Below are 21,130 nucleotides of genomic sequence, written 5' to 3'. Positions count from 1 at the left end.
CCTGCATGCTTGCTTTCATTGACTGATGTACAAGAACAGCTAGATCTCGTTGTACTTCCCCTTTACCTAACTTGACTCCATTGAGGTAATAATCTGCCTTCCTGTTCTTGCCACCAAAGTGGGTAACCACACATTTATCCACACTAAACTGCATCTGCCATTCATCCGTCCACTCACCTAGCCTGTCGAAGTCACCCTGTATTCTCATAACACCCTCCTCACATTTCACACTGCCACCCAGCTTTGTGTCATCAGCAAAATTGCTAATATTACTTTTAATGCCTTCGTCTATATCATTAATGCATGTTGTAAACAGCTGCGGTCCCAGCACCGAACCTTGTGGTACCCCACTGGTCACCGCCTGCCATTCCAAAAAGGACCTGTTTATCACTACTGTTTGCTTCCTGCCAGCCAGCCAATTTTCAATCCAAGTCAGTATTTTGCCCCCACTACCGTGTGCCCTAATTTTGCTCACTAATCTCCTATGCGGGACTTTATTAAAGGCTTTCTGAAAGTCCAGGTACACTACATCCACTGGTTCTCCCTCGTCCATCTTCATAGATACATCCTCAAAAAATTCCAGAAGATTAGTCAAGCACGATTTCCCCTTCGTAAATCCATGCTGACTTTGACCTATCCTGTCACTGCTATGCAAATGAGCCGTAATTTCATCTTTTATAATTGACTCTAGCATCTTTCCCACTGCAGACGTAAGGCTAACCGGTCTATAATTCCCTGTTTTCTCTCTTCCTCCTTTCTTGAAAAGTGGGAAAACATTAGCCACCCTCCAATCCACGGGAACTGATCCTGAATCTATAGAACATTAGAAAATGATTACCAATGCATCCACGATTTCTAGAGCCACCTCCTTAAGTACCCTGGGATGCAGACCATCAGATCCCGGGGACTTATCAGCCTTCAGTCCTCACAGTCTATCCAACACCATTTCCTGCCTAATACAAATTCCCTTCGTGGATAGGGTGAATAGACAAGGCCCTTTCCCTGGGGTGGGGCAATCCAAAATGAGAGGGCATAGGTTTAAGATGAGAGAGGAAAAATTTAAAAGGGACCTAAAGGAAATCGTTTTCACACAAGAGGGTAGTGCGTGTATGGGATGAGCTGCGAGAGGCAGTGGTGCAGTTACAACATTTAAAGGGTATCTGGATGGGTATGTAAATAGGAAGGGTTTAAAGGAATATGAGCCAAATCCTGGCAAATGGAACTGGATTAATTTTGGATAGCTGATTGGCACGGCTGAGTTGGACGGAAGGGTGTGTTTCTGTGCTGCACAGCTCTATGACTGTTTGACTTTAATTCCAGACTATTACCTCTGTCCCCTCTGCTTTGCCTACTTTTATTTTGCTAGTTTCTCTTTTTTTTGCTTTCATTATTCATCTGCTTTAGGCTCATCTTTTGTTCTTTTTTAAAAAGCAAAGAACAGCAGAAGAGTAAAACAAAGAACAGCCGATGCTGAAAATCTGAAATAAAAACTCAGCTGGTCTGGCAGCATCTGTGGAGAGAAGGGGGAGTTAATATTTCAAGTCCATTGACTCTTCATTCTTTTGTTTTGATTCTTGCTGCCTTGCCATTCCCAATGGCTCCTGAGTATTACCTCTTCTGTTATTCAGGCTCTCTGTCTTTCATCCAATCCTTCTTCCTTGTCTCATGTGATCATACAATCCCTACAGTGTGGAAACAGGCCATTCAGCCCAACAAGGCCACACTGCCCCTCCAAAGAGTATCCCACCCACACCCATTTCCCTACCCCTGCCTAACCCAAACATCTCTGGCACTACAGCATGGCCACTCCACCTACCCTGCACATCTTTGGAATGTGGGAGGAGACCGGAGCAAACCCAAGCTGACACGGGGAGAATGTGCAAACTCCACACAGATGGTAGCCTGAGGCTGGAATCGAACCCGCGTCCCTGGCACTGTGGGGCAGCAGTGCTAACCACTGAGCCATCATGATCAAAACTGTTCATGTCTCCAACTTTTCCCAGTTCTGATGTTTGGCAATAGTCCTGAAACATTCACTCTGATTCCCCTCTTCCGATCCTGTCTGGTTATTTTCCAGCAACTTTTGTTTTTGTTTTCAGCCATATTTCCTGCTGCTCCCATGGTGCCCACCTCACCCTTGGTGGGGCTGCAGGTCAACCGACCATCCTAATGGCCCATCCGCCATCTTCAAGTGCAGAGCTGGCCAATCAGAGGTTGCCTCATGTGAGATTTGCTCCTGGGTCACTCCAAGATTCCCATTTTTCCGTCTGCCTGATGGAAAATTCAGCCCAGACATTCTTGTTTCAGGCATTCATATAGGAGTGAGAGAGAAACAGAGGAACAAGGAGACCTTACTCTCCTAAACATTCCCATACAATCAAGAAACAAGAGTAGGCCGCTCAGCCCTTCGATTCTGTTCTGTCATTCTATAAGATTGCAGCTGATCTGTGCTTCAGTTACATTTTGATCAGATCGGCCATGATCTTAGTGGATGACAAAGGATGACAAAGCTGAGTGGCCTGCGCTTGTGATCAGAGATAATGGGAACTGCAGATGCTGGAGAATCCAAGATAACAAAGTGTGAAGCTGGATGAACACAGCAGGCCAAGCAGCATTCGATGCTGCTTGGCCTGCTGTGTTCATCCAGCTTCACACTTTGTTATCTTGGCTTGCGCTTGTTCCTTGTTTGTGTATGATTTTAACCTCAATTCTACATCCCTGCATATCACTGACAAGCCTTTCATCCTCTTGGTCATGAGGAATCCAACTCCATCTGCCTTCAAATTATTTAAGATTTTGCAACGACTGCCTTTTGAGGAGGGCAGTTCCAAAGAGTCACAAGCCTCTCAGAGAATTATTTTTCCCCATCCCTGCTCTTACTGGGCGAGCTCTTCATTTTTAAACCACCTCTCATGCTCTAGATTCTCTCACAAAGAGGGAACATCCTTCCCACATCCAGCTGGTAAAGTCCCCTCAGAATCCTCTATGTTTCAATTCTGTCAGGTCTGACTGTTCTAAAATCCACAGGGTACAGGCCCATCCTGTCTAGCCTTTTCTCACAAGGCAATCTGCTCATTCCAGGCATTTAGTCTTGTAAATTTTCTCTGAACTGCGTCCATTGCATTAACATTCATTGTCAAGTATGGTGATCAGTACTGTACACAGTACCTACTCATTCCTTCAATGCAGGGGATTCTCCACACAGCTCCTGCGCCCCCTCCCCCCCAACCATCTCATGGGCACCTCTTTGGTCAATGGGCAGCCGTGACCACATGACCACTCCTAACCCCCTCCCCTCCCACACACATACACCCCCACCCCCCGCAGAACCCCTGTGTTCATGTTTCTGATTAGACACGTGAATGACAGGTTCCTGAGACCTGGGGCAATGGCTGAATTTCTGACTCATTCTGAGGAAGAAGATGGTCTTTCTCTCTCACCCGTAACTATCTTCACACCAAAGGACAGGAAAGAACGCTGCAATACCATGCAAGAGCCAAAATCACAGACTTCAGAGTTCCCTTGAAGTCTCAATTTCCAAAAGGTACCATCACTGTAACATTTTTTTCTCTTCAACCTCTCCCATTTCCATTTCTCACCTCAGTGTTCGATCATCTTTATGGTCCTACTCTTCAAATAGCAAAGAAGATTCCCTAGGCTATATTAACATTATCTTTTTTGATTATTCATGGCCTTTCATCGCCATGCATTTTTAGACCAATTATTTGACCCTTTCTCTTGATGTCTAATGACCCTGTTATTGTTTGGGACATGGTGTATGAAAGTTGGGAGGTCCCACTACAAATGTACAGAGAATTGGTGTGACCACAGCTGGAGTATTGAATGCAGTTTTGTTCTTCTTATCTTGAGAAGGATGCGCTTCTATAGGGAATAAAATAGGAGTGTGAATTGGGAATGTGAATCGGGAGTGTGAGTCCAGAGTAAGTGAGTGCGAATTGGGAGTATGAATCAGCAGTAAGGGAGTGTGAATTGCGAGTGTAAAACGGGAATGTGGGAGTGTGTGAATGTAAATGAAGAGTGTGTAAGTGTGAATGGGCAGTGTGAGTCAGGAGAGCAGGAGCACATGTGTAAATTGAGATGGTCAGTGAGCCATCTCCCACCCTGATCCCAGCTAGCCAATGGACAGAGAGATTAAGGTTAGGACTTTTGTCACCATGCCTGGTAGCTTGATTCCAGAAATTTCTAGACCCACTCTGTTTAAATCGCCCTGTTAGACCTGATTTCCTGTCTGGAGCCCCGAGAGCAGATTGGAGTGGAGCCTGTCAAACCGCGAAACCTTGCTGTGGGCTGCCGTTATAGACTGGGTGGGTGCTGAAATTAGCTGATTAAGTCCATCTCGGGTCACTGCAGTTTTGACCTCCTCTTTGTAAGGTCACTGCGGCCCTCATCATTTTCACACTCGTCACCGTGCAACCTCCGTAATTACTTATCCAGAATCCACCATGTACTCGAGACCTGGGAGCAAATGTAAGCCACTCAGCCCATTGAGTCAGCTGCAACACTCAATGAGATCTTGGCTGATTTGATAATCTTCAACTCTGCTCTCCTGCCTTTTCCCTGTAACCCTTGATTCCCTTACTGAATAAAAACCTGTCTATCTCAGCCTTGAGTATAGATAATGACACAGCCTTGATAATCCTCTAAACTAAGAGAATTGAACAGATTCACTACCCTCAAAGTGAAGAAATTCCTCATCATCTCTTACTTAACTATGTGAACCCTTATTCTGAGCATATGCCTCTGGTCCTCTACTCTCCCACAAGGGGAACCATTTCCCCTGTTAAGTTCCCTTAGAATCTTATATATTTCAATGAGGTTACCTCTCTTTCTAATTTCCAACAAGTACAGGCCCAATCCACTCACCCTGTCCTCATAAGGCAGATCTGTCGGGAAGGGGTTGGGAGTTCCACAGTTAAGCTCCAATACCAATAGTGTCATTGGTACATGACATTGCTGTTTCAAGTCACGTTCTTCACCTGTCAGGCAGACGGCTGTGCCGGCAATAAATGCAAGCAAGAGGAAACGGGGGAGTGTCAGGAACATGCTGAGAATACAACCTCCCGCCATCACATCCTTCCCCCACCCTACCTTTCCCACTGAGTGACTGATGATGGAACCCATTCCTCAGAAATCCCAGAGCCTCCCCAGAGTGAATATCGCAACATTTGTGACAGGAATTGTGTGGAGACCATGTAGCTCTACTGTGAGGTTTTCTGCAGTAACTTCACTTCTATCGATCGACATTAACTTTGTATCATTTTGCCCCTTTGTTTATAGGTTTCTCATGACTTTGCAATCAACTTTAATGAAGACAACCCAGAATGTGCAGGTAAAACAGAAGAGCCTTCCAACAGACTTAGGAATGTCTTCAGTATCTGTCTTGGCTGTAAGAAGCCAACTGCAATGGGTTGATGGATATATGTTGCTTTTTTTGTCAAACATTCACAAGATGAAGGCCTCACTGGCCTTTTGCAGCCCATCCCTAATTGCCCCAGAGAAGGTGGTGGTGAGCTGAATTGTTCAACTGCTGAAGCTCATGGGGTACATGGTCACCCTCAGTACCGTTGGGGGAGTGAAGGGTCACCACAGTGAGACGGGGAGAGTGTAGAGACAGACACAGTGCAGTGGGGAGGGCTGTTCCAAGATTTTGACCCAGCAACAGTGCAGAAACTGTGACATGATTCCACATCAGGTTAGGTTCTCGACTTGGACAACATTCATCGTATTGGATGAGACATTGGATGGAATTCCAATCTCCGTATCCCAATATTGAGCTGTCGTTCTGAGGTTTTTGTTTTCCACAATTACTTCAAATAGAGCCATAACAACTGCAGAATGAGATCTTTGTTTTTAACTAGCTCATGTCACACAATCTGACATCATCAAATGGTAGATCCCGAATTCATTCAAACAACTCCTATTGTACTCTGTGCTCAACTCACTGTAAAAACTGAGGTTCCAAGCTTCTCCAATCCGGCTGGATGTGAGCAATCAGTGCCAAATGGCAACGCGGATTCAACCTCTGACCTCTGCATTCCACGCTTACTGACACAAATGTCAAAAATGGGAGAAAAACACCGAGATTACGCGGTGTAGAGCTGGATGAACACAGCTGGCCAAGTGGCATCAGAGGAGCAGGAAGGCTGACGTTTCGGGCCTGGTTCCCCATTTCTGAAGAAGGGTCTAGGCCTTCCTGCTCCTCTGATGCTGCTTGGCCTGCTGTGTTCATCCAGCTTCATACCGTGTTATCTCAGCTTCTCCAGAATCGGCAGTTCCTACTATCTCAGGAAAGCACCAAGCACCACTTTCAGAGAACAGGGAACTAAGAATGCACGCGTGTTCGTCAGTCTCTTCCAAAGCTGCCATTACCATCATCCACTCAAGCTTATACTACTTTGTTGTCATAAACAGCAATCAAACACTGTAATCTAAACCCTCCAGACTTTCCCATTCCTTCAACTTTACTTCCTTTACAAAACATCCCTGAACTCAAAAACGAAAATACAAATTGTTAGAAAAGGTCAGCAGGTCTGGCAACATTTCAGAGGAGGCGTCACTCAACCCATAATGTTAACTCTAATTTCTCTCCACAGATGCTACCAGACCTGCTGAACTTTTCCAGCGATTTGTAGTTTTGTTTTTGATTTGCAGCATCTGCAGTTCTTTCATGGAACATAGAACATAGAACATAGACAATCACAGTATAATACATGCCCTTCAGCCCTCGATGTTGCACCGACCTGTGAAACCAATCTGAAGCCCATCTAACCTACACTATTCCATTATCATCCATATGTTTATCCAATGACCATTTAAGTGCCGTTAAAGTTGTCGAGTCTACTGCTGTTGCAGGCAGGGCATTCCACGCCCTTACTATTCTCTGAGTAAAGAACCTACCTCTGACATCTGTCTTATATATATCACCCCTCAATTTAAAGCTATGTCCCCTCATGCTAGCCATCACCATCTGAGGAAAAAGGCTCTCACTGTCCACCCTATCTAATCCTCTGATCATCTATGTCTCTATTAAATCACTTCTTAACCTCCTTCGCTCTAATGAAAACAGCCTCAACTCCCTCAGCCTTTTCTCATAAGACCTTCCCTCCATACCAGGCAACATCCCGGTAAATCTCCTCTGCACACTTTCCAATGCTTCCACATCCTTCCTATAATACGGCAACCAGAACTGTACGCAATACTCCAAATGTGGCCGCACCAGAGTTTTGTACAGCTGCAACATGACCTCATAGCTCCGAAACTCAATCCCTCTACCAATAAAACCTAATACACCATACACCTTCTTAACAACCCTATCAACCTGGGTGGCAACTTTCAGGGATCTATGCACATGGACACCGAGATCCCTCTGCTCATCCACGTTACCAAGAATCTTACCATTAGCCCAGTACTCTGTATTCCTGATAATGGGAACTGCAGATGCCGGAGAATCCAAGATAATAAAATGTGAGGCTGGATGAACACAGCAGGCCCAGCAGCATCTCAGGAGCACAAAAGCTGATGTTTCGGGCCTAGACCCTTCATCAGAGAGGGTTTAGGCCCGAAACGTCAGCTTTTGTGCTCCTGAGATGCTGCTGGGCCTGCTGTGTTCATCCAGCCTCACATTTTATTGTACTCTGTATTCCTGTGACTCCTTCCAAAGTGAATCACCTCACACTTTTCTGCATTACATTCCATTTACCACCTTTTAACCCAGCCCTGCAGCTTATCTATGTCTGTCTGTAATCTGCAACATCCTTCCGCACTATCCACAACTCCACCGACTTCAGTATTATCTGCAAATTTACTAACCCATCCTTCTACACCCCCATCCAGGTCATTTATAAAAATGACAAACAGCAGTGGCCCCAAAACAGATCCTTGCGGATCCAACTCAAATAATAAACCTATAACATAAAGTAATCCTCAATCACAGTGAACATGACAGCCAACATCGCTGGCTGTAAAAGCCCATCTGGTTCACTAATGTCCTTTAGAGAAGGAAATCTGTCATCTTTACCAGGTCTGGCCTACACATGACTTTGATTCAAAACTACTCTCTGAAGTGCCCCAGCAAGCCTCTCAGTTTAAGGGCAATTAGGGAAGGGCTACAAATGCTGGCGTAGCCCACCACACAAATATTCCTTGAGAGAATACAGGTAGAAAGGAAACTAGAGAAGAATACTGAGCCAAGATAATAAAATGTGAGGCTGGATGAACACAGCAGGCCAAGCAGCATCTCAGGAGCACAAAAGCTGACGTTTCGGGCCTAGACCCTTAATCAGAGAGGGGGATGGGGTGAGGGTTCTGGAATAAATAGGGAGAGAGGGGGAGGCGGACCGAAGATGGAGAGTAAAGAAGATAGGTGGAGAGAGTATAGGTGGGGAGGTAGGGAGGGGATAGGTCAGTCCAGGGAAGACGGAAGAATACTGAGCCAGTTGTGTTTTTGTTTTGCTACCTGTTCATTCTCCTTCCTAACTACTTTTCCTCATACAAGGTATACAAGGAGTTGTAGAAGCTTATCAGAAGTGCCTACCAAAAATTCAACTTTATGGACCAACAAACATAGCTCCAATTATCCAGAAAGTGGCCAGTTCAGCCTCTGAGGAAATGCACACCAAGGAAGCAACAGTGAGTGATCATCATGGATAATACTCAGGGGAGTAAGCAGTTTGCTACAGAAGACGACAATTCTTGCTCCTCCAAAACATAGCAGGGTGGGGGCTACCTTCTCCCTTTTGCCACAGCTCATTCGAAATCCTGTCCTGACTCTCTGGGAGGCAAACTTATGGCACATTAACAATCAGAGTTTGTTAACATAGATCCCTCTTTATGGAATTAAAATTGATGAAAAAGAAAAGTCTAAGCTTTTCATCTTGCCCTCATCAGGACATTCGCAAGAAATACCAGTGTAAAGGGGGAACAACAATTTATATTGTACAAAACTGTGCCTGCTGTTTGTAAAGGAGGGGCACATTTTATATTGTACATTGTTCTGTTTATTTTTCAGGATATTTGATAAATTATGGGAGGTTGGAATATTTAGAAAAAGTGCCAGGATAGACATGATGGGCCAAGCGGCCTTCAGTGCAGTATTGTTTGGTGATTCTAAATGTGCTTTCTTTGTTTGACAGCAATACTTCATCCTTCTGATTCTGACAGACGGAGTCATCACAGATATGGCTGACACCAGGGATGCTATTGTCCATGCCTCCCACCTTCCTATGTCAGTGATCATCGTAGGGGTAGGCAATGCTGATTTCAGTGACATGCAGATGCTGGATGGAGACGACGGGATCCTCCGGTCTCCAAAAGGAGAGCCCGTTTTGCGAGACATCGTCCAGTTTGTGCCATTCAGGAACTTTAAGCACGTAAGTAAGAGTCGTAGCACTAACCTTTCTGTCGCAGGCCTGGCTCCCTGATGCTGAGCAGCCTCAGTGTTTTTGTCTGTCAGGCTCAGTCTTCACATCCTCTAACCATGGGACAGCTCGTACTAGTTGTGAATCACAGAATTGATCATTAATCTTCGGAGAGTCAGCGATAAGTCTACAGAGGTGAAATCAAGCGAGGCATTCAGACATCCATTTTTAGCTTTTGGCTCAGGATCCCAATTTTGGAATCAGATCTGGGCTGTGACTCTCACTCTGTCACACTTTTCCCCAAAAGTGACATTCATCTAGTTTTGGTGCGGGTACAGGAACGGCTGAGTCTGGAGATCCATTCAGAGGCCCTACAGTTTGGAAGAAGCAGCAATCTGCAGACAAGTGTGAGTGAGAGAGTGAGGACATCTTCAGCTTGAGAGATCTGCTCAGTGGCTTCAAAAAGTCCAAAATAAAAGATGGCATGGCTGAGGTGAGGGGTTGCCATTCTGGGTAGCCTGAGGCTAGGTATGTGGAGGGGAAAGCCTAGAGTGCTGACCCTCTGGTGTGATACTGTCTTACACTGCACAAACTGTGCAAGTCACATTGATACCTGGTTCTGGAAATCACTGTGAAGCCCAGACTGTGAAGGTCCATGCAACAGCTGGAAAAGTTACAGGGACAGGAGGTGCCACTGTAGTGAGATACCATGATGGGTAATACCACAAGGCAATGGCCTGGTGATGTTAGCACTAGACTATCAATCTAGAGGTTTAGGCAATGTTCTGGGGACCCAGGTTCAAATCCTGCCATGGCAGATGGTGGAATTCGAATTCAATAAAAAAAAGCCTGGGTTTAAGAGTCCAATGATGACCATGAAACTGAGGCTGATTGTTGGGAGAAACCCATCTGGTTCACAAGTGCCCTTTAGGAAAGGAAATCTCCCATCCTTACCTGTCCTGGCCTACACCTGACTCCAAACCCACAGCAATGTGATTGACTGTCAACTGCCCTCTGGGCAATTGGGGATGGGCATTAAGTATAGGCCTGGCCAATCACACCCATGTGCTGTGAATGAATGAAAACAAAACAGAATATTTTTGGTCAAAGACATTAAAAGCTACTTCCTATGATCACAAAGAGTTCTGAAGAAGAAATGAATTTGAATCCCAGACTAAAGTGAAGCGATTTGCAATGAACATCCCAGTGATTGGGAGCTGCATTGGAATGATGGGGGAAGAGAGACACCTTTTGAGGGATACCCCTGGTGGGCACGAAGGAATTCCCAAAGGAAATACCTCCCTATCCCTGCCCACCAGTGGCCCATGATGAAACAACTGCTGGCCCGCTGGCCTTCCTCCCACCTTCCCCCACCACAATGAAAAATTGCAGAGAAGGTCTAGTGAAGCCCTCATGTTGCTTCTAGATGTCAACTTAACAACCTTAACGGGTCTAAGGATGGGAAGGCTTGCCTGATACCTTACACCCTGCACCCTCCGACCCCAGACCTTAAATATAGCGGGCAGGCTGGGGTGGGTAGGATGGTAGCAGGCAAGCCTGCCCACTGTATTTGATGTGGACTCCACCATCAATACCTCAATGGGTGAGCGTCTGCAAAACTCACCCGAATGTGGACGAGGAGGCTGGAAGAGAGATGGGGTAGAGCGTTTGCAAATGCTCACATATTTACCCACACCTGAGCAAGAGAGAGAGAGCGGGACTCGAGGTTTAGAGTAGATGGAACCGCATAGTACCCAACTCTGCAGGAGGGACAGGAATCCTCTTTTGACCAATTCCTTTAATTGTGTACCCATTAATGGGCAATTTCCCCACGCTGACACAAAGCAGGAGGAGCTCAGTGGTGCTTCTATGAGCTTTTGTGGCTTGATGGTAGTGTCACTAACTTTAGAATGGAAGGTCACAGTTCAGGCACTACCTCAGGATGTGCTGACTCGGGAGGTGTGGGGTAACACGTTGCTAATCAGGCAGTGATCAGATTCAGACAGCGAGGTGTTGGTCTCCCTGAAGCAAACACTCAGTTTTAATGTTACATATTGAATAGGTCCACATTGGAAAATAAAATGCTCTGTATAAAACAAAGGACGTGGGGGCAGGGAGGGGGGGGAGGCAGAATTTAGTTGGTGAGGTGTTTTGGTCACGTCTTAAAAACTCAAACTGGTTACAAGTTTGGATAAAGTTCTCCAAGTTACTGCTTTAGTAATTTCCATAACTGTTTTCTCCAAAGATTAAACATCGAAGTACTGAAAGCATTAAATTGCAAACTCAACAAAGTACAATAAAGTAAATGTTTGGTGATGAGTCGCTACCTTGAGCATGCTTGACTAATTAATGCAAGATTCCGACTTTGATTAAAACAAACTGTTATACTGCGGAGTATTCAAATAATCTTCCAGGATATTGCAATCAGAAAGTGAACTGTTTGTGTCAAATAAATGCATCAAATAGTTGAAGTGCCTTGATGGTGTCTCCTTTATCAATAAAATTCCATGCTGCATAAAATGGCAGGATTTTGGGGGAGAGAGTAAATAAGGGGGCTACTGTGCTTCGAATAGATTCCTTTAGGACAAAGCAGGTTCGTGTATCTGATCTTAGGCAGATCCAATTAATGTGTTAATATTTTGAAACCAGCCTACCTCCAAGCGAACAGAGTTTGATTATTTCAGTCGCTGATTTCCCCCTACATTGATGTGGTTCCAAAAGAATGTGTGGCTTTGATAGCTTGCAATTTCCTAAGGGCACAGCACAGAGAGAAAGATCCTGAGTAAATTGGGCCTATGCTGTCTCTGAGGTCAGCGGAACTTTAATCCTCAATGAGGGTTGTGAAGAAGCATGACGGGATGACAGTGAGAAACTGTTACCGTCTGGCGAGGGAGATGTAAAACGCAGAGAATTTGCCTTAAGATAGAAGGTCAATCCATTCAGACTCAGCCAAAGGAATAAATCTTCACTCAAGGTGTTGTAGGGAACTCTCTGCCCAGAGAATTATGGAGGCTCCATCATCTGATAGTTTTAAGGCTGGAACAGACAGTTTTGGCAAATTGAGAGAAATGGAAAGAGGAGTGAAGATCAAGATCAGCCAGGATCAATCTGAGACATGGAGCATGTTCAATGGTTTCAATAATGCTGTTGCTGTTTGTTTAATTGATAAGGACCACATTTGCACACTCTGTCAGTTCTATCCTCACGTAATAAAAACAATCAATAAAGGTCAAACATTGCAAATCTTGGAAATCTACGACAAACATGGAGAACGCTGGAGAAACTCAGCAGGTCTCGCAGCATCTGTGAAGAGCAAAACAGAGTTAAAGTCTTTGAATTCAGTGACCCTTTCTCAAAACTCTGTATTTATGACTGTGCTTTGGAATGATTATGAAGAAGAGTCATACTGGACTCGAAACGTTAACTCCACTTCTCTCTCCACAGATACTACCAGACCTTTTGTTTTATTCATTCATGGGATTATTGCATCACTGGATAGGTCATCCCTAACTGCCCAGATGGCAACACATTGCTATGGACCTGGAGTTATATGTAGGCCAGATCAGGCAAGGATGGCAGTTTTGTTCTCTAAAGGCATTAAGGATATTCCAACAATTGACACTGTTTTGTGATCATCATTAGACTCTTAATTCCAGATTTTTATTGAATTCAAATTCTGCAAAGGCAGGATGTGAACCTGGATAACCTGGATCTCTGTATTAAATAGTCAAGCGTTAATACCATTAGACCATCACCTCGCTTTGCTGAGTTTGTTTCAGGTTTCTTCTGGTGTTGCTGGTGCTTCTTTTGCCAATCACCTACCTTCTTAATCCTACCAATGCAAACAGTTTTACCCTGGCTACTCTGTCCAGGTCCCTCATGATTTTAAAGAGCTCAATCAATTCTCTCAACCTTCTCTTTTAGGAAAACAGTCCCAGCTTCCTCAATCTATTCATGTGTCAGAAGTTCCTCATCCTGGGAATCATTCTTACCAGTCTCAGCTAAATAATCCTGTAAATACCCCTTCTCAAAAAAATCTGATATGTCTAGTTCTAGTATGTTCCTTAACATATGCTAATCTCCATTATTGCGTGGTAAATAGCTAACTATGGTGAAGTTTTCTCAAACACAGCAACCACAAATTCAGATGCACTGAATTTTTTACCTTCAGTTAAAATTTTACAAGCAGTAAAATGAATGAATGGATCAGACCTATATACTCTCATTTGAAGCTGAAATATTAAAAACAAACATTCAAATGTTATTTGAAGAAGCTAGGCTTTTTCCATCTTAAAGAAGTCTGATATGTAACAATCGTAAGATTAGCTTTTCAGGGCTGGTGACACTGTGCTACAGGAACTGTGAGCTTGGTATCCCGTTAAAACTCACACAAGAAAGAATTTATTTTGCATAGGGGTTTGTGGGAAGAATAATGGCATAAAAGCAGAACTTTTCATCATTTCAGTGATTTCTAACCGACTGCAGACTAAAAAACTCAGAGCAGTGCCGCTGCCTGAAGAAACCATGAAAACACAGGCAGTGTCTTCTGGATTGGTGTTTAATTGCACAAGTATAGATGCCAAAATTCACTGTCAGTTTCAGATGAGTTTTGACAATGTCAGCTGTCAGGTTCACAATCATTACTTCTAGAAAACCAGGCCAAAGTTTCTGAACTGAGATAATGGGAACTGCAGATGCTGGAGAATCCAAGACAACAAAATGTGAGGCTGGATGAACACAGCAGGCCAAGCAGCATCTCAGGAGCACAAAAGCTGACGTTTCAGGCCTAGACCTCTGATGAAGGGTCTAGGCCCGAAACGTCAGCTTTTGTGCTCCTGAGATGCTGCTTGGCCTGCTGTGTTCATCCAGCCTCACATTTTGTTGTCAAAGTTTCTGAACTGTTGTACAAACTAAAGGGAAACGTTTGTGAGAGGGAAGAACTCTGGTTGTAAAGAAGAACACCAATCATTATTTAATACAATGAGCCAAAATTGTTGATGATCTCTCCTAATTGGAAGAATAATGCAAATGTGAACAATTTTACTACGGCACAAGGGACCTGTCAGCTGGTTATGGAAATGAATCATTCAGTTGACATCAACATCTGGTCATTTCTGAGGGGCTTCGGAGAATTAGTTTGTGATGAGGTCAGCCCTGGTTGTGATTAGTATTGTGTTCAGTGCTTCGTACTGAACCTAAGCAATCCATAATGTTCTTAATTTCACCATGACTAATCCATGTATAATTTCAGATATCTCATTCATTTGGATTGAATGCAGATTTTGATTAATCAGGATAGATTAAAAGAGAACCCAGAGGGAAAATTCAGTTTCAAAAAAGCTTCAAAACAATGTACTGACAGTATCGCTCCTGTATTTTGAAGTATACAATTGAAGATAAGTTGGACCAGTATGTCTCATCTACCAGTTTTACTGTGATTTTTCCCTCTGGGAAGCCAGTTACTTAAAGACCCATTAGCTGTGCTGTTCCCTGTTATACCTGGGTTTGCTTGAGTCTGTAATGCAAAAATCCCCTAAGTCCAGAATACATCCAACAAATGTAAATGACTTTGCAATGCTAAACTAAACAGGGGCAAAGAACAGAAGCAAAGTTGCTAGAAAAGCTCAACACGTCTGGCAGCAACTGTGAAGGAGTAAACAGAGTTAACATTTTGGGTTCTGAGTTCTGAGGAAGGGTCACCAGACCTGAAACGTTAACTCTGTTTTCTCCTCCTCAGATGCTGCCAGACCTGCTGAGCTTTTCCAGCAACTTTGTTTTTGTTCCTGATTTACAGCTTCCGCAGTTCTTTTGGATTTTTTTTACCAGGGGCAAGGTACTGGAAACCTCCTGTACACTTCAGAAATGTTTCTGTAATATCAAAGCGAGAACCTTCTATACTTGGAAAGGTTTTGAATGATTGGATCAGTTCTGGATCACAATGACACTTGCTGCATTGGGGCATTCAGCCGCCGATAGAATTTTCAGCGAGACGGCTGAGGTTTCCCAGTGCAGTCGGAGCAGTGGGTGGGTGCAGAAGACAAGGGTTTGACACATCAGGCTGACCAACCGTTCTGAAATGGGATAAAGGACATTTCAACTGAGGTACAGAGGGTGTGTGCATGTGTTTGTGTGCACATGTGTGTACACGTGTGTGGTGTGTGTATATTTGTATATGTGTGTGTGTGGTGTGTGTATATTTGTATGTGCATGTGTGTGTGCGCGCATGTGTGTATGTGTGTGGGCACACATGTGTGTGTATATGCATGTGTGCATGTGTACGTGCATGTGTGTGCGTGCATGTGTGGGTGCATACATGTGTGCATTTGCATGGGCATGTGTGTGTGGTGCATGTATATTTGTATGTGCATGTGTGCGCATGTGTGTATGCGCATGTGTGTGTGTGCATGTGTGTGTGTGTGCGCGTGCGCACGCGCGTGCACCCTGGTGACTATCTGATTTCTCCACAATCCTGCCCACCTCTGATAACCTCTTGGGGTCATGTGTTCAAATCTTGACAAGAGCAGCCATTGGACTTTAGTTTCACAGCTGGTGTCTGTAATAGTGACCATGAAACTATCATTGATTGTCACAAAAATCCATCTGATTCATCAAAACCCCTTTAGAAATCTGCTGTCCTTACATGGTCTTGTTTATATGTGACTCCAGACCCATGGCAAGGTGGTTGATCCTTTGCTGCCCTCCGATGTGGCATTGACTAGCTACTCAGTTCAAGGGCAGTTAAGAAATGGACGATAAATGTTGCCAGTGGAGCTCACACACTATAATCCCTAAATATGCAGAACAATTGGGCAGCCATTGCTTGGTCAGTTGGCAAACTTACTGGAGTAACAGCCATTCAATAGAGATGGCTTCTCAACCAGGGAATCACCTCACACAGCATCTCAGATTTTTCAGGCAGATCCTGATGCAATGGAAAATCTCTGATACGGGAAGATACCAACCTTGCCGCTTCTTTTATCTGCAAGTTCAAACTGAACTCATCCCTGCGCTCCCACTGTAGAGAGCCCTCGTCTGAGTTTCTGGGAGCACTGAGCCTGCAGGGGGCTGTGTGACCCTCCAGAAGATGCCATTGCTGTGGTACAGAGTAGATTGGACAAAGCCATTCTTGCTGGCAGCAAGATTGCAAACAGGAGAGCAATGGGGAAGCGATAACCCAGTGGTATTATTGTTAAACTATTAATCTAAAGACCCAGGTAATGTTCTGGGGACTCGGGTACAAATCTCACCACGGCAGATGGTGGAATTTGAATGCAATAAAATATCTGGAATTAAGAATCTAATGACGACCATGAATCCATTGTCAATTGATGGAAAAACCCATCTGGTTCACTCATGCCCTTTAGGGAAGGAAACTGCCATCATTACCTGGCCTGGCCTACATGTGAACACAGACCTACAGCATTGTGTTTGACTCTTAGCTGCCCCCTGAGCCAGCAAGGCCCACATCCTGAAATGAATTAATAGTAATGTTTAAAATAATTGCCCGCAGAGGCCATGGAGGCTGACAAGGAACGATAAAGAATGGGGAGTTCAGATCTAGAGTGTGCTGTGTTCAGTGATGCTGGTCAGTTTAGCTCAGTTGGCTGGATGGTTGGTTTGTGAAACCAACAGCATGGGTTCCATCCCCACCCCAACTGGGGTTACCATGAGGGACTCTCCTTCTCAACCTTGTCCCTCACTTGAGGTGTGGTGGCCCTCAGGTTAAACCACCGCCAGTCGTCTCTCACCAATGAGAGAACAAAGTTGGAAGTAGTACGACACCAGGTTATAGTCCAACAGGTTTATTTGAAATTACAAGCTTTCATTGGGTGCATTGAGACAGAAGAGCACACAGACGCAGAGTTTATAGGCAGAGAGCTCAAAAGATCATACAACTGGTGTGAGTGGATAATAAGTCTCTGCAGGGGACCAAAACAGTGAGTAAAGTGCCAACAGCTGAATAACCAGCAAAGAGATGACCTATAATCCAATTAAATGAGGCAGAGAGATAATATTAAAAATATGGTGATGCTGGATACCAACTAAACGTCTGAAATAACATGGCAGGTATATGAGTCGCATGCTGAAGGTCGAACCAAAGTAATAAGTAATTCAAAACTGTACAAATTAATTAAGGTTGAGAGATCATAACCTAATGCCTCGTGAGATTATGGCAACTTGAGTTAACTTGAATTCCGTGATGGAGGCATTTAAAATAGAGTGGGATTGTTACCTGAAAGGAAGACTGTGCTGGGTAACAGGGACTAGGTAGGAGAAGGGTGCTAGGTAAATGGCTCATTTGGTGACCCTGCATAGACACGAAGGGCCAAATAGCGTCACCCTGCCATGTAATCACTCAGTGATTCCGTTGAAATAGGCACCAATCGATTCTCTAAACCATAAGCCTTCCTCTCGCTGTAGGAGGGATTGCTGGTATGGCTGCAAACTGAGGTCCGGGTTAAAAACAGGAGGAAGCTAACATTGAATTAAAGTGATTGGAGAAAGGACTCAGACCAGACAGCCCCTTTCAGATACCAAACAGGGCAGGGCAAATAACCTGCGTCTTTTCTTTGCAGGCATCCCCGGCTGCTCTCGCAAAGAGTGTCCTTGCTGAGGTCCCGAACCAAGTGGTGGATTATTACAACGGAAAAGGAATTCCGCCAAAATGCCTGTCGGACTATGAGTCTTCCCGAACACTTGCACCATAATATTTTAATGACTTTTTGCCTAGTACATACGATGATGCATAGCACGTCTAAGTGACTTTTAAAGTGAATGAGAGAAAATATTTTGCATGTGTAGCCACACGGCCTGCAGTCTCCTAAAGCTGTTGTACTGTTACAAATTTTTACAAGAGGGACTACTTTGCATATCAGCATGTCGCCTTGAAATGTATCAGTGTCTTTTTTTTATACAGGTTTATTGGGATTTTACTAAATTTCTTAATATTCTTACACTGTAAAGCATTTTGGAACATTTATTGAAAGTTGATAGTGAGCAGCAACGGCTCTATCTGTTACTAATGATGGATTTTTCAGACGCATGGACTGTATTTTGCATGTCTATAATAAAATGACACTTTTTTTTCCAATTTTTTGTTCCCTTTTCTGCAGTGAGTAATAGAGTTTGGAAGGCTAACTTCATGTTCTGGAGCATTCCTATTCTAAGATGATAAAAAATAATGTGGGGAAATTTGAAGATATGCATAATGGCAGGAAGAATAGAGGAGCTGAAGATTATTTAAATGGAAAAAGACTGCAGAAAGCTGCAACACAGAGGGATTTGGATATCCTCATGCATTGGCCGCAAACTGCTAACACTAAGTTTAGCAAGTAGTGGAGAAGGCAAATTGATATAAATGCCGTTGAAGGCAGTCCAGAGAAAGTTTGTTAGTTTGAACCCAGGCATGGAGAGATTCCTGTATGAGATTGGGCCTAGATTCATTACTGTTTAGAAGAATGACATGTGATCTTATTGATACATATACCCTCTTAGGGGGACTTCACAGGATAGATGTGGAAAGGTTGTTTCCCCTTGTGGGAGAATCCAGGACCAAACGGCATCATCTCAGAAGAGGTCACACATTTAAGACAAAGATGAGAAGGAATTTCTTCTCTCGGGGGTAGTGAATCTGTGGAAGTCTTTACCACCAAGGGCTGCCAAGGCTGGGTGATTAGTGATCTCAAGGCCGAGATAGACAGATTTTTAATTAGTAAGGGCATCGATGGTTATAGGCAAAAGACTGAAGAGTAGAGTTGAGGATTATCAGAACAGCCATGATCTGACTGAAATAGAAAAAGAATTCGGCCATTCAGCCCCTCCAACCTGCCCTGTTATTCAGAAAGATCATCTGCTCAAGCCCTCAATTACCACATCATGCCAACTGAGCATAGGTAGCCCTACCAAGCCCCTCCCTTCAATATTGCAAAAATATATCAAACTCCTCTTTAATTCCTTCAGTGAAATATACCAGCTAGCAAAAATAACATAGTTAAATGATACTAAAAACACCAAATGCTGGGGAATCACGGTGAGTCAGACAGCATCCATGGAGAGAGAACAAGCTGTCATTTCAAATCTAGATGGCTCTTCATTTGGGCTCTAAACATCAGCTTGCTCTCTCTACATGGATGCTGTCTGACCCACTGTGATCCCCAGCATTTGGTGTTTGTGTTGCAGATTCCAGCATCAGCAGTAATTTGTTCCTCTGTAATTAAATGATAAATTATCATCAGTCCTGTGCAAGTGCAATATAAGGTAATTTCCAAAGGGATATCGAGCAGTGATGGGAACAAGTAGAAATTGGTGAATCCTGATAAATTTTCCACAAAATGCTGGGGATGCCAGTGAAATCTCAAGTTTTACCAGAAACTTGAAATATTTACTGCTTTCCATGTTACAGTATAGAATTCCATTGCTTTTCGATTGTTTTCTTGAATTGTATTACTGACAAAACCATATATCTGAGGCTTGTTATTAAACTAAAGGATTATTACTGTTGACACCTAATGATTAAGAACTCACTATTTAATGGCCCACAACAATGAAATGGAATGTTATTTACCTAAATTTACAAGGCACAAAGCCTGTCTGTTTGACACAAGTTTTAATTAACTTGTATTTATTTGCATTCATCCTATCTCATATTATCCAATCTCTTGCTATCTTTAATCCTCTTGAGATAAGAGTTATAGAATTCTGAACACCTAATCCTAGAATACAGTTTTTGTTCTGTATTCTGAGGCATTTAGCTGAAATGAAACTAAGTTACATTTACATTTTATCAAAAATTTTTATTTTGCACTCATCAGGACAAAATTGCAAGAATAGCAAGTTAAGGGAAGACCAACAGTTGTATTGTATGAAAGGAGAGTATTGATTAGTTAGCAAGTGGGCTCTAACTTACAGATTGTATGACCGTAATCATAGAATCCCTACAGAGTGGAAACAGGCCCTTTGGCCCAACAAGTCCACACTTACCCTCAGAGCATATCACCCAGGCCCACTCCCTATAACTCACCTAATCTACACATCCCTGAACACTATGAGGAATTTAGCATGGCCAGCCCACCAAACCTGCACGTCTTTGGAAGAAACTGGAGCACCCAGAGGAAACCCTCACAGACACGGGGCAAATGTGCAAACTCCACACAGACAGTCACCCAAGACTAGAATCAAGCCCTGGTCCCTGATGCTGTGAGGGAGCAGTGCTAACCACTGAGCCACCGTGTCATTCATGAGGAACGCACTTGTTATTGATGATTGCTATACAACAATTGGAGCTATATATCTCTATCCACAGGTCCCTGTCCTTTATACACAGACAGAAAATGTGCACGGACTGACCCTGTTTCAACTCAACAAAATGGTTGAAAGTCATTTGCTGATTAATTTCTCAAGGCAATAACTCAACCATTCAGAATCAATAAGCCTAGTTAAAATGTAAACAAATTCTGGTCATTAGCTTTCAATCATCATCAGCTAGTGCATTCTTAAAGACATGGCAACACCTCTACCAACCAGATTCCTTGTGCCAAACAACCAGCACTGTTTTCTCATACTGTGTAAATGTTGTACCCCCTCCCCGACTTGAATTGACATTCTTGTGAATTGTCCTGATATGAAAAGACAAAAAGGCTTTTTCTGAAGAAGGGTCTAGACCCAAAATGTCAGCTTTCCTGCTACTCTGATGCTGCTTGGCCTGCTGTGTTCATCCAGCTCTACACCTTGTTATCTCTCTTCTACAAAACTTC

At 43.7% G+C, this 21,130-nt stretch overlaps 1 protein-coding gene across 3 annotated transcripts in view; it reads left to right on the top strand.

Annotated features, from left to right (window-relative positions):
* The window catches only part of cpne4b (copine IVb), a 369,673-nt gene extending 351,205 nt beyond the window's left edge, over window positions 1–18,468 (top strand). For all 3 annotated transcript variants that reach the window (XM_059652031.1, XM_059652028.1, XM_059652029.1), the window contains 4 exons: window positions 5,299–5,350; window positions 8,516–8,649; window positions 9,153–9,389; window positions 17,954–18,468. In XM_059652031.1, the coding sequence (XP_059508014.1) occupies window positions 5,299–5,350; window positions 8,516–8,649; window positions 9,153–9,389; window positions 17,954–18,085 (555 nt within the window). In that variant the 3' untranslated portion in view covers window positions 18,086–18,468. The remainder of the gene's footprint in view (window positions 1–5,298; window positions 5,351–8,515; window positions 8,650–9,152; window positions 9,390–17,953) is intronic.
* The last annotated feature ends 2,662 nt before the right edge of the window (window positions 18,469–21,130 follow it).

This window comes from Stegostoma tigrinum, chromosome 2, assembly GCF_030684315.1.
Source record: "Stegostoma tigrinum isolate sSteTig4 chromosome 2, sSteTig4.hap1, whole genome shotgun sequence".
NCBI classification, from domain to species: Eukaryota; Metazoa; Chordata; class Chondrichthyes; order Orectolobiformes; family Stegostomatidae; genus Stegostoma; species Stegostoma tigrinum.
Note: the sequence above shows the minus strand (reverse complement) of the source record. Positions and strands in the feature narration are given on the sequence as shown.